The 13,724-nt window shown below is 40.5% G+C and overlaps 1 protein-coding gene across 1 annotated transcript in view; it reads right to left on the reverse strand.

Annotated features, from left to right (window-relative positions):
• Positions 1-828: 828 nt before the first annotated feature.
• SLC35F1 (solute carrier family 35 member F1) overlaps positions 829-13,724 on the reverse strand; it is a 258,471-nt gene continuing 245,575 nt past the window's right edge. Inside the window, exon 8 of the mRNA XM_075708029.1 lies at positions 829-1,053. Within this exon, the coding sequence (XP_075564144.1) occupies positions 829-1,053 (225 nt within the window). The remainder of the gene's footprint in view (positions 1,054-13,724) is intronic.

Raw genomic sequence — 13,724 nt, forward strand, 5'->3', positions numbered from 1 at the left:
AGGAAACTAGAAAATGCATTCTTCTTTTTACAGATTAAAATTTAAAAAGTAAGAAATCTGTGTTAAGTCACGACTACAGAGAAACTAACTCCCTGTCACCTGATGCAGAACCTCAGCCGCTAGGAAATCTGCCATGGATCATAGAGAGGTCAATGCTTGTGTACTTCACTTCTGCAAATATAGAAAGGCTAAAATGCTCGCCTTATACCTATTCCTAGAATAGAGACGGATATTGTAAGTTGTCCCTCCTCTGGATTCATGGAACAGATTACCCAGAAAGGGCAACTAGACAGATAGCAGAGATGAATTTGTTGTCTTTCCCTCACCAAATCCAAGGTGCTAGCAAACATGTGTCAGGGTGTTGCTACCACGAGTAACTCAGCTATTTTGTGCAAACAAACAAATCTTAGAGAGAAATTAACAGTGACTGCACAAGTGTATTTGCTGTAAAAAGTCGGCTTTTCCACAACTACTGTGGCTTAGGCATAATATCACTCAGTGGGTGCAAAAACACCCTTCTATGAATTTATTTTTGTAATTTCAGCTTATATATTGAATATCTTTCACAGGTAGTTTGACATTAACTGATTCATATACAGCAGTTTGTATTGCAAACATGCTGCTCATATCGTAAACGAGGGACTGGCATCTCCTTGCAATGAACGCCCTGGAACAATTAATTTGTATTTTTATGAGCTTTCCTTATTTGCTACCTTGCAGCTCACTGGTGTAACTGCACCTGGTAAATACCTTTCTCTATGTACAATACAGAGATAATGGATATACGAGCTCCACTGAATCATCAGTACGTGATCAACAGCCCTGGCTTTAAGCAACTCTAACGTGAGGCTCCTCTTCTGTCTCCTGCCCCAGGCTGGTGTATGTTACCGAAGGCTCCAGCTGGCCAGTGGCTGGCAGGTCTACAACAGGTCCTGAAGGGTTTCGGAACTGCTTGTACACCCGAGGATCCTGGGCTACGTAGGTGGACGTGGAGGAGTAGAGCACCAGCCCAACAAGGATAGTGAAGAATGACAACAAGTAAAGTCCTGAAAACTAAGCAGAAACAAGAGTAGAGTCATTAGACATAGCACCGGTTATCCTGAGCTCACGAAGACCCACAGGCAGGGGTAGGCACAGATCCTTGTTTTGGCACGCACTGCACAGAACAAACCCCCCCTGTCACTGGGATGTCCATTTTTTATGGGAATGTCTCTGAAAGTTGGTTTGCTCCCATTAAGGTCCCTGTCTTCCATAACCAACAGCTAACTGGTGCCTTCCCATGCCCCAGACATGTTAAGTATTGGTCAGGTTGGGAAAGCTGGGTTCTGGTCACAGATCCAAAGCTGATTTTATTGTGGTTTTAGACAAGCCAACTACTTCTCTGAGTGCAAGTTTCTCTGGCTCCAGTGTGGAGCCTACAGTTGTCTGACAGGTAGTGGACAAATTTGAAGTTAATTACAGCTAAACCACATGTCTGTGAAGTATAACATGCCATTGGTAATAGAAAAAGATAATTAAATAAGCATTTAAATAACTTGACTAAACATTTAAAACATACATACTTTAAAAAAATATTTTAATAAAGGCACTTTAAAAGCCCACCTGCAGCTTCTCTTGCTTGTAAACAGAAAGCAGACGCTAGAAGATTTAATGTGAGTTTGGAGGGGATGAACTTCAGCTGTGAAACATGCTCTGGGTTGACCTCAAGAGGTTTGAAAGCACATGCGGAGGGCAGTTAACCAAACGCTCGAGTACACATACTTTGGCACACAGCTCCACTAGATCAGAGGTCAGCCTGAATTTTCTGACATATACAGACTCAGTGTGCCTGGTCTAAAAATACAACACAAATAACCTTTTTGGCAACACATTAGTCCTTGCGGGTAAAGGTAAAAGCAGGGATTTAAAAGTACAGACCATTGGACATTAGCTTTAGACACTGGGTTTCTACTATGGAGAACACAAAAATGGCTTTAAGCCCATATGACTTGTTTCATCATACCAGACTTCAAGTTATTTCTTCTTGCATGCTGTGTGTGAGAAGCCACGAAGGACCAATTGTATAGCCAGCTTGTTGGTAGGGATATAGAACGGGGGATGTACACATCAGTATTCAGTGTGACTTTAAAAAGCGCCTGTATTCTGCAGCTGTCAGGGATCCATACTTAAACACCAACAACTAGCTGCAACCTGCTATTAGCTGCTTTATGACGTACTTCACTATTTTACATAAGGTGTCTGCAAGTCTGTTTTTTAATCCTAACTGACTACACTGCTTTGATGAATGCCCAATTTGTTTCCTTTGGATCACTTTAGCACGGCACAAAATGGACAGACTGGACTATATTATCTAAGAAGCAGCTTTTTAGCAATTCTGCTTTTTATATTTAAAGAAATAATCATTAGGGTGAAAGCAAATTTTACTTAAGCTAACTTTGTAGCGATGTTAATCTGTTGTCATTTAACAGACCTACAGAACCTGCATTTACCTTTCTGCCTGAGAAAGCACTTGGCTTTTCTAAAGAATCCACAGTATCTTTGAAAGCTTTTTGCATATAACCCACGGGGCTGTATGTTTTTGTTTCCCACAGCTAGCATGCACGTTTTAGAGGGAAAGCATCATAATGGGGAAAGTTTAAAGTGTTTCAGAAGGATTACAGGGTAGGAAGAGTTCTGCTTTTCAGCAGATGTTAATTGCTTTCTTCGAGGAATGCCACCAGGTCTTCACGTGTCATCTGGCGGTATGATTTGATGGAATCATCCCGCTGTCCCACCAGCCACAAAGACAGTGTCAAGCGTCACTGCGCCTGCTGAAGCATTCCCCTATCTGACAGAGCTCTGAAAGGACTGTTTAGGCTTAGATCTCCCCCATGTGGCAATCAAACCCAAGTCAATCATTTCAATGCATTTTCCAGTTGATTTTTTTTCCCCATTCTCAGTTCAATTTTTCCCCGTTTCCTCTTTGCATGTGAACTTGGCTACCACTTGGCAGCCGTGGACTTGACTAAGATGAAGCAAAACTCAGGAGCTAAATGCATCTAGTTTCCCAAACTGGGAACTAGCTCCCTAGTTTCCCACTGTCCCTCCTTTGCACCTTATGCCTGAATTTCGCACCCCAGACAGCCAGCTGGCTTGCTCCACTGTATAACCAGAGTGCCAGCCAGATTTGTGATTGCTTTGTGTCCTGCTGTGAGGAATCTGTGGGGTTTCCAGCAGCTAAATGTGCCCTTTTTCTTGTGCTAGGAGCTGCCCAGCCAAAACCAATTCACTTTCGCTTTAGTTCATGGCTCCAGCTCCACCATATCCCCCTCCTCCTGGCCATGCCTCTCATTCCTTTCTCAGCAGCTTCCTGCCAGTGGGTTCTTTAACCTGATATATTCTCTCCATGGCAGTGTCCCCCCCAGAGGCAGCTCTCCAGCCTGGGAGAAAGGGTTTGGATGTAGCTGGGGGAAATCTAAACAAAGGGCTGTGAATCATTTGCCTTTGGTATCTATGCACAGCTAGTGCAAGGAGACCTGGATCCTGACATCCCTACAACAATTCCATCTTTACCTTCCTTAGAAACAAGTTAAGGTTCAGGCTGAATTGTTTTCTGCAGCAGCTCTCTGCAGCACTGAAGTAGAAGGGTTGTTAGTAAGGTTAATACAGGAATATATACTGTAGGTATATGAGAAATCTCTAGGTTTCGTCAATACTCTGTCAGATTGACCCAAAGCCCCTTGAAATCAATGGGTTTTCTCCTCCTATTAAAATGGCTGTGAATCCAGCAGTGTGACAGGAGGACGCAGGCTTAGTTCATCAAATACAAAATTTGTTGTTCACTGTTGTGTTCCTCAGACTCTAGCTGAAATCTTTGTATGTTACTGAAGATAGGATTTCCAGGCACACTCTAATGCTATGTCTACATGTAGGTTTTGGAGGGTTTTTTTATCTTGACCTGCAAACCTCCTCTGCTGAATTTCACTATTAATAGACAGCAAAAGAGACACATTCAAAACCAGCAGAAAGAGCTATTCCTCAGAAATGAAGTGAGAGAAGATAATTTTTCATTGCTACCCTCTACACAACTGCAGCACCGAACTGCAGGCTCTTAGGAAGTGTGTAATTCCTCTCTTTGGCTGAAAAGCTACTTGAGAATGATTCTGTGCTTAATTTTCCTGACTTACCTCTCGCATTCTACAGAAACATATTTCCTCTAAGAAAAAATATTTTAAAATTATCCAGATTTGTATGTCTCTCCAAATCCCACTTCCCTCCATGCTGAACAGGATAACTGTAAGCTGTTCAGAGTAACACGGTCAGAAATTGTTTAGCTCAGATTAGCCAATGGGTGTCACCCACCCTAGATTAAGCAACCAAAAAAACAACTCATGTTTCTATCTCATTAAATAATTTTACTATAGGATTTGTATCTACACATATAAGTACATATGTATATGAGCTTGCTCATCATGTAGTTTATTGGGAGACCAGATGACTTTGTGATTAAATCAATGATCTAGACTCTCGAGTCCTGGGATTGATTTTCAGCCTATGAATTTCTTTTGTGAATCAAAATTATTTTAGATGACCCTCAGTTTCTTACCCATTTAAAAGAGATGGTAACACTTGGTTACTGAATAAAGATGATTGTTTACAGACCAAACAGGGGAAATAGGGTTATCCTCCTCTGAGGAGAAGGCAGAGGTCTCCTTTGCAGAGAATAACTAAATGTCTTAGTTACAATAACATTTCAGATTTCATCACTGACATGAAAGGCATCTGCCAAAACTTACTGAGTAGTCAAATCAAATAGTTAAATCAGCCCTACAGACCTCACCATGGCTGCTCTGCTCTGACATCTGGGTGTCTATAAGTGCCTTCCCAACCGAAAGTATTCAATATGGAACACACAATAATATTTACACACATTAAAAGATCAGGAAAACGTAAAAAAACATGTCTTCCCTAGACATTATTTACTACCTGTGGTAAAAATAGTTTACACTAAACTACCATTAATTTTCAGTGTATAAAAAGCATAGTTTAGGTGCCTGTCTGAAGATAAACATACAAAGCAAAACCTAGACAAATGTAACAAGATGACACGTGTAACAAGATTTGCTCGGTCTATCGAAACCCACATCGATTCTGGGTGAGTGGATGTTTCTGGTATTTATCTAAGAGATGTTCTTTAGGGACATGGCCTAGCTGCAGGAGCAGGGGTCTTGCTCCTCACTCTGATACGTGCTACTGCAGAACCACACCAGAAAACCACTGCAGCAGTAAGGTCTAGCTGACCACAGAAAATATATGGTGAAATCAGCCTGAATTTCTGTTATTCACACACAAATTCTTTTACATTAAAAAAGAACAGAACCCCAACATATCTGCAGTAGTTTGTGGTTGTTTTTTTTTTTAAATAAAATACCTTACGGCAGTGCTACATACAATTGTGGATGAAGTTTACAAAACCCATTTGAATTTTAGTTCATATACAGTATTTTTGTTCCAAGTGAATCAAAATTAGGCACTCTGGGAGTAAGTCAAGCATCACAAGATTTCTAAAATAAAGAACAAGGTTTCTAAAATAAAGACCAACATAAAGGCATCTGGTAACTCAAGATTTTTAAAAATCCAGAATGAACAATTAAGCCTTTCAAAATTCACTCCCCACTATTTCTTATCCTCTACTTCTTATTATGTCTCCATGCAAAACTTTCATATATCCTTAAACCATTGTGGCTAACACATCACTACCATTTCCAGTTGCGAGTCTTGTGCTGTAAAGTGATCCAGTTGAAAAGATAGGTGCAAAATAAACTTCTTGGTGGGGAGCAAAAAGTGTGTCTGATTTCATTGTCTTGAATAGTGGTAAGACAACGACAGTAGAGGAAAAAAAGAAAGAAAAACTGTTCAGAAGGCAGTAAATTCATGCTTGGGTCTGGAGAGAGTGAGTCATTCTTCAGTACATAGATCATGAATTTAGAAGGGAAAGCAGGAGGAAAGGCCATGGAAGAATTGCTGTATCACAGCTAGGAAACACTGCACTGACTGACGGACTGCTGCAGAGGGAATTTGCAGACAAGTAGTTCTGACTGTCACAGATGTCCACATCCATGTTACCGCGGACACTAGGGCAAAACGATATCCAAAGTGACAAAACCAGACAGATGTGAGTCTGCAGAAAAGCCCACACAGAGAAAGAAACTCAATGCTTTGCTAATTTTGGTTTTTCACTCAGCTATCATGATAATGATCATGACCATTATTATGATGGTTATGAAAATGCAAATCCTATTTTACTCGGTCCATTGAACTGGAAATAGTTTGCCGGAGCAGACTACTGGAACTGCGGCGCTCCAACTCCATTTGTATTTCACAATAGCAGCTGTAGACTAAATCTGTTGGTAGGTAGTATGAAGCCCATCTCCTAGCCCATGGCAACCTAACTGTGCTTTTGAAGTCTCTGAAAGGAATTTTTTCTTATATGACTAACTGAAAATTCAGAATTGTCATATTTCATATAGTCAGTGACAGAGTATGAAATGGAATAACTACCTTTTCCCCTACATCCTCCATAAATTCTCCACATTCTGACAAAAATTAATAAAGAAATCAGGTCTATTAATTCAAATTTTAAACCTTAGAGAGAAGCGATCGCCTCAGAATTGCACTAATGAAGAGGGACAAGAATGTATGTATCAGGTGGAATTCATGTAGTCCGGTATTTCTGTTGACACCCTCCATGCTCTGCAGACAGGCAGTTCCCACCAACATCTTATTCCAATCAGTGGGTCTGTGCAGTCTGATGAAACTCTCTGTTTTCCGAACTAATTCAGTTTGTCGCATACGCTGCACAGCCAATAAAAGCTAAGGCCAAGAATGGCTCCTGCACCGACTTATGTCTTTTCCCCCTGGGTAATTTCACACATGAGTACCTGAGCAGGCTGAGCTAAGGGAGTTAAAACCAGATTTCTCTCATTATCTTTTATATAGCAAACAGACATTTCCACTCGGTTTGATGAATTGATTGAGAGACTGAGCTTCTTTTCACACTGTTTTCTATTTTTGTCTCCAATATAGCAAATGAAGTTCACTGTGACCAAGTGCAGAAGTTGCACTGTGGGATGCACACACTCTCCAGTACCAGGGAGGGTGAGGGCTCTGAAAGCTATGAATTCGCACAGTGCTTTCACTTGCATAGTTGGATGTTACAGCCATATTACTTTATTAGTAGGAATGGAAGACAGCATCCTAGTCAGAGCTCATAGTGCTCTCTGGTGACTCCCTCGGCTTAGACCCACGAGGACCTGGCCAAATTTGTCTTAGGTCAGTACTGTGACTCACTCAAACTGTTGTTGACTATTTTTGTCCCAGCCTGTGAGGAAGATGTCTCTGTTTCCTCCTATCAGGGAGGAAGGGATGCTCCCTTTGGGATTCAGGGTCTGCCCTGCTCTTTACTGGGAGAATGATCTGCTGGTTCAGCCTCAGTTATTGCTGTCTGCCTTCAGGGATGAGGGATAAAGACCCAACCTTTGGCTGATCACTGATCCCAGTTGAGAGTTATGGGCAGAATATTTCCTAGGGATACGTAGACATCTTTCCAAAGCTCTAGGCAGGTGATACATCTTTGTCATCAACAGAAATTGGGGTTGCCACCAAAAGTGAAATGCAGTATTTTGTAAAACCCAAGTGGCACCAAACACCAGAAGGGCTGCTGTGAGTTTTCCAGACTGCATTCAAACAGATAAAACTCACACACTTGAACCTTTATATGTCCTGCCAGATCTCTCAGATCTTTAATCTAGAGATCCCTAAAGGGACCCAAACCACTGAGATACAGGTTAGCATGTCTTCTCAGCTCTCCAACTGCCGAAGCTTGAATGCCCGAGCAGAAGTGTTGGTTCTCTTGCTGAGAAGGGTACCAAGGGGTGCTGGACAGGTTCAGTAATGATGATAACTTCTGGGCAGGGAGTGTGTCCACTAGCAACAGGATTGCATTATCTTTTAATGTCCTCCAGCTATTTCCAAGGCAAACTGTGAGGATATAGTCTTAAGTGATGACTTAAGGTCCTATCTTGCCCTCTGAACTCAGCCAGGATGCAAAATGAAATCTGTAGCTAGTTCTTCCACATATTTTTTCTTTTCTTTCATGTCCATTGGCAGTCACATAAGAAGTTTTTCACTGGATGAAGGAGGCTTGAGCTGCAGGGCATGTCTCAACACATCATTGTTGCTCATGCCAGCCAGCAGCCAAAGCAAGAAGCATCTGGCTTGCTTCAATGACAGTGAAAACCTCACATCAGCCTCATTGCCATTTGGTCAAAACAAAGAAGCCAAAGGAAGTTTTGTCTCCGTCATTTCACACATGACAGAAAGGCCATACTCCACAATTCCTGATGCCTGCTTGCATCCTCAGTGTGCTCTAACTCAGATGAAATGCTGCCCGTTACTATGACTAATCAACTCCTGCTTATACTGAATTGCAATGGTGCATAGAAATTGTGGAGTAAAGATATTGCACATTTTCTGTATTTTTCAGTTGATTCTCAGAGATCCTGTTCTAGTGCTCGCATATTTTACTGTAGGTAAAGCATAGTGGTCCATGCCTTCTGTCATACAGCAGCACCTTCTTTTTCAGTCACGGCATAGTATTTGCTGGTGGGCACAGTTTAACTGGTAAGACCATGGTGAGTGGGAAAGTCTTAAGCTCTTAGATACTGAGGTTATCTATACGGGAGAAAAAGGAAGAGGGGGTTAACAGAAAACTGTCATCACAAATTCTGTTAAAATTTGGGAAACTTCATAGTTTTTCTGGAACTCATTGGTGGAACAAAACAAACTTATGGAGAAAACTGATAGCATTTGGAGAAAAATCTCTGAGGTTGATGCAGGCAGCTGTAAGGCAAACACTGGTTTTGCACAAATCTGCATGATTTCATGCTTCTCAAATGGTTTCATCAGAAAAATCTCATAATAGGCTGTCCTTTCTAAATACATGCCTGTTAGGGCAAAATGTTTGTGTGAAATGGCTTATCTTCCTTTCCTGGGTGCTGGGAGAGATGGGAATGCTGCTTTCTCTTCTTTTTCCCGTTGGTGTCTCTGCCATCAGATGCGGAGAAAAAATGAGCCTGTGTTCAGTACCCCTGTGGTACCAGCAGTCTGTCTAATTAAAAAGTGCAAGGTAGAACGAGTCCTGCAATCTGTTTTAATCTTATCTACATAGGAAAGAGATTTTTATGTGAAGTTAAAACACTTATACTACACTGCTCTAATTTCCTGTGAGCATCCTTACTGTGGGATAAGGGGGCTTCATTTCTGGTTATGGTACATCAATCACTTGCCAAGAGAGTGGTAAAGCAGTTACCCTTTTAAATGTTGTTAATACTAAAACGAGGAGCACAACAGAAATGCTTATAAAAATAAAACCAGTTCCCCCTCCTCAGTTTTACCTTTCAATATTCTTTGCTGGTTTGCTCTATCAGCTGTCAGTTGCCATGTGTCTTTCAGGTTTTGTGTGTGAGTATTTAACATAGTAGCAGGTGTCTGCTGTGCCTGATTCTGTATTACTGTATATGAGGCTAATTTCGTGCAATGTGTTCAAAACCAAGCTTACAATAGATTCATCTTGGATCCTTTGTTTATATTTTTCTGCTGAATCTAACAATATATTCCTGCAGTAATGCTCTCCCAGAATGGTGTTCTTTTCTCTCAGCCACACAAATGGGGAGCACTCCGACCCTGACAAACAAGGAATATGCAGCTGCAGTTACCCTTACCATGAGGGACTATGTAAGCTGTCTGGAGCGCGATACGTCTGTTTCTCATTGGGGCTCTCCGTGGTCTGGCACGCTTGCTGCAGGCAACATGAGGCCAAAATCCAGGAGCTCCAAGAGCTCTCAACTGAGTCAGTTCACAAGACAGGCAGACGAGGGAATCAGAACAGAGAGCATTCCTAAGCCATCAAATCCAATCCCCCATTACTGCGTACAGCCAGGTCACATATTCCATCTGGCAAATATGCCCTGTCCTCCTACAAGCCTTATTAGCATTTTTGTCCACGTCCCCTAACCCATTTTAAGTCTGCTCTGGAACCTCCCTGCTACAATCGCCAAAAAAATCCCCCTAATTTCTATTCCAAATCTCTGCTTTATCAGTTTCCACCTTTATGTACTTATGTCAGCATTGGTCTTCAGCTCAAATAATTCTCCTTTCCCCCCTGTGAATTTATAGATTACTTTATTTATGTTGAGGTACCACAGTCCCTCCCAGTCCCTCAGAAATCAAAGCTATGCTACATACAGCAAACATTTTTTAGGATTTGCACATTCAGTACGTTGTTAGAGGACTTACTCTGTCAAGGCTTTAGAGCAGATAAGAGAAAAAGCTCTGGTGGCCCTCTTGGGCTGACCAAAAATCTCCATAGCTAGCGAAGTGCTGTCCTGAGATGATAAGTTGTTCTGTCCTATGGCATTAGTGCTTCTCCATCAATACTAGAAATACCTAGACTGACCCATTTGGAAACAGCTTTGTCACAGCCATGCTCAAATTCCTCCCATCTGTTGCCCCAGACACTACCTTGCACTTTGTGCTTCATAGCATTTCTCAATGTCATTCAGTTCTCGTTGTCTGATATAATCCTTCTTCCTAGTGAGGGTGCCAAAGCTATTGCTACCGTCACTACACGAGACTGATCTTCAGACCAACTCCTTGGGACCTCCATCAGTGAGCTCCTCCTAGCAAGCTCTTTCTCTCTCAGCACATTGCCTTGTCCTTTATCCTCATTTGCCAGTTTTTTACCTAGCTTTCAGTCTTTACAGTGCTAATCCTGTTCCTTAGCTTAATTGATAATTTTCTACACTGCATCGTACAAAAGCCTTACAGATTAGATCTACCATTTGTCTTTTGTCTACAAAAATCTGTTAAATTATCAGACAGACATCAGATTGAGATTGGCATGATTTACCTTTTGTGAACCAGGTTGCATTTTATCCGGTTTTTGATGTCCCTAATTATTCCTCCCTGGTGTCTACTTCCAATTTTAGTTTATTGCTTACTTCATATACAATTCTCCCAACTGTCTATATTCCCAAGCTTGAAAGCATTCAGATTATTGTGTTCTGTTTCTACTTCTGATGTAGTGATTTCCATTTCTATTAATTATTGTGCATTGTCTTAAGATTTAACTCTCGTCCTTACTGAATGTGACAGAAGGTCCCGATTTTGTATTGGTGCCAAACTAAAGGTTGTTTAATTTTGGCCTCTGCTGTCTTCGCATAGTGAAACTATTTCTTCTGTTCATATACAAGAATAACTTTTTGCTGTTTGTTTTACTATCTTCTTCATTGCCAAGCTTGGTTTATCTTTTATAGCAATTTTAAAGGACTTTACTCCTTTTATTTTTCAACTATACAGTAACAGTTTTCTTTTCTGACTACTCTCTATTCCTTGTTTTCTCTCTGTTTATTTCTAACAATTTTTTTAAAGGGATGGTTTGTCCAGTTGCATCTGGAGCTCTCCCCTACAAGTTCTCCTCTTGTACTTAAGATACAAAATCCAGATTACTGTAAGTAAAAGCTATTTCAAATCTCCTTCACGCTGATTATAAGCCTTTTAAAGACCTGAAAGAGCAGATACTCTTCCTTGCTAAACTTAACACATGCAGGTGGTGAAAATAACTCCAGAAGTTTACTCCAGTGAATTAAGATAAGTTGCTTAGCAGCAGTGCTGATGACAAGCATCTATCCCATATCATGGATTTGAAAGCTTCCAGTTTAGTGGGAAGGGGGAGTTTAGACAAAAAGAAGATGCTTTTTGAAGACTTTCTAGCAGTTAATAAAATACCCTGCTGCTTATATTGAAAGCATATAGAAGTGATGTCTTTTGACTGATGTTATGTCTGCCTGTTGACCCATTCCTTCATTTTGGTAGGAAACAGAATGTAATTTGGATGCTTTAACTCTGTATGTCTGTAGCATTCATTGATTTGGCTGGTAGGAGGCACAACTGGAGTAAGCACTTCAATCCAGTTAGTTAATCAAAACAGATAAATTATTTAGTTTCCAATTTTACATATGTTTCTTCTCAGTGGCTCATGGACTGTGTGGACGGCCAGGCATAATTCCTAAAATATTTCCTAAATACTTTACCTTCTTTTCTGGTCACCTCTGGAAATAAGGACTTACTCAATTCTGTAAGAAATGTCCAAATTCATAATGCAGCTACTGCATTTAACCCTTACCATTTGCTTTCAAAGATGACTCTGTCTACATCTCTGGGGAACTTCTAGCCTTTGTTTCCATATGCTAAGGTGGAAATAGCATTCAATTTGAAGAATCATAATTTGAAAATCTTTGTAGATTTTCAGTAACTGGACCTTATTTAAGCTTTTGAAGGCAGCTGCTGCTTTGTTAATTCATGACTTTTTCTTGGCTGTCTCCTCTGGGTTGCAGATTATTGCTGAGGAATGTAACTTGATGCATTCATTGTACTCCCTTGTCTTTAGAAGTATGCTTGACTTGGGAAATGCTGAGGTTGTCTTTTAATTCTTTTTTTCCCCACAAAAAATTATCAGCCTAAGCCTCTTGGTCTTTATTTTCATATTCATTGAGCTATCATTTAGAAAAGGTATGTTGTTGGTAAGATCCAGCTCTTTTAATAGGATGTCTTTGTTATGTTTTTCTGTCTGCGCTTTTTCTTGTAATTAAGACAGTATTTGTTACAATATTTTTTGCTTTCTGCAGTTCATTCAAACCATTTTCTTGTTCTCTGTTTTTATGCATTTGTATTGCTCCACTCCCCAAAATTTCATTTTTCAGCCCATGCTCACCAGCACCTTTAAAACTCATATGATTTTGTTGAAGATTTATCATTCAAGAGTTATTTACATCCAGTAACAGGAAGATTTTCACTAATATGTCTGCACTTTCATATTGGGTAGGAATTACAAGCACCTTTACCTTCCACATGACTCTTCACAACTTTTTACAAAACACTATTTATTTCCTTCGGAGTGCAAGAATTAAACTTCATAATGTACTCTGTGGTATATTTAAGAGATCTCTGAACAACTTTTCTTATATCAAAACACAAAACTAATTAAAACAAGGTAATTTGAGATGATTGTTATTTGGCTCCAAGACCATTATTATGATACTTGGGTTTTTGCATTTCTTTAATAATATCAAATTATTAACTCCACATGAAAATGATTGATGGATGGAGACCTTATGCTAAAGGTAAGGATACTGTTGTGTGTTCCACCAGTACAATGCTGTTGCCTCCCTTTGGCTGCCATAGTGCTCATATGTCTGGAGCGTTGTTGAGCCTGGGGGCAGAGGTAGGACAGAAGAGACTACTGGGATCGCCTCTTCTAACTGCAGACAGCAGTGACTTCAAATTGCATACCAAATGAAACAGCATCCTGAATTACACACAACCCCAGTTCCCTAACCATTTCTCACTAGATCCCCGAACACTGCTCTCCCTCACCTACCCCTGCCAAGAAAGCAATGAAGACTTGGGGATGATGGACTCGGCATTCTGCAAGGTGTTGAAAATTCAGGTCCCATGACAGTGATGTGAATTACCTTCTTCAAGTAGTCAAAGTATATTCCTCTTTATTTATCCACGTTCAACTTCGACAATTCTTTGTTCGTGACACTTAAGAAAGAGTATTTTACAATAACTGAAAGCAATACCAACCCTCAGCATAACATCATCCGTATAGGGAAACGTCAGTG

The sequence above is a fragment of the Pelecanus crispus genome, chromosome 3, assembly GCF_030463565.1.
Source record: "Pelecanus crispus isolate bPelCri1 chromosome 3, bPelCri1.pri, whole genome shotgun sequence".
In the NCBI taxonomy this organism is placed as follows: Eukaryota; Metazoa; Chordata; class Aves; order Pelecaniformes; family Pelecanidae; genus Pelecanus; species Pelecanus crispus.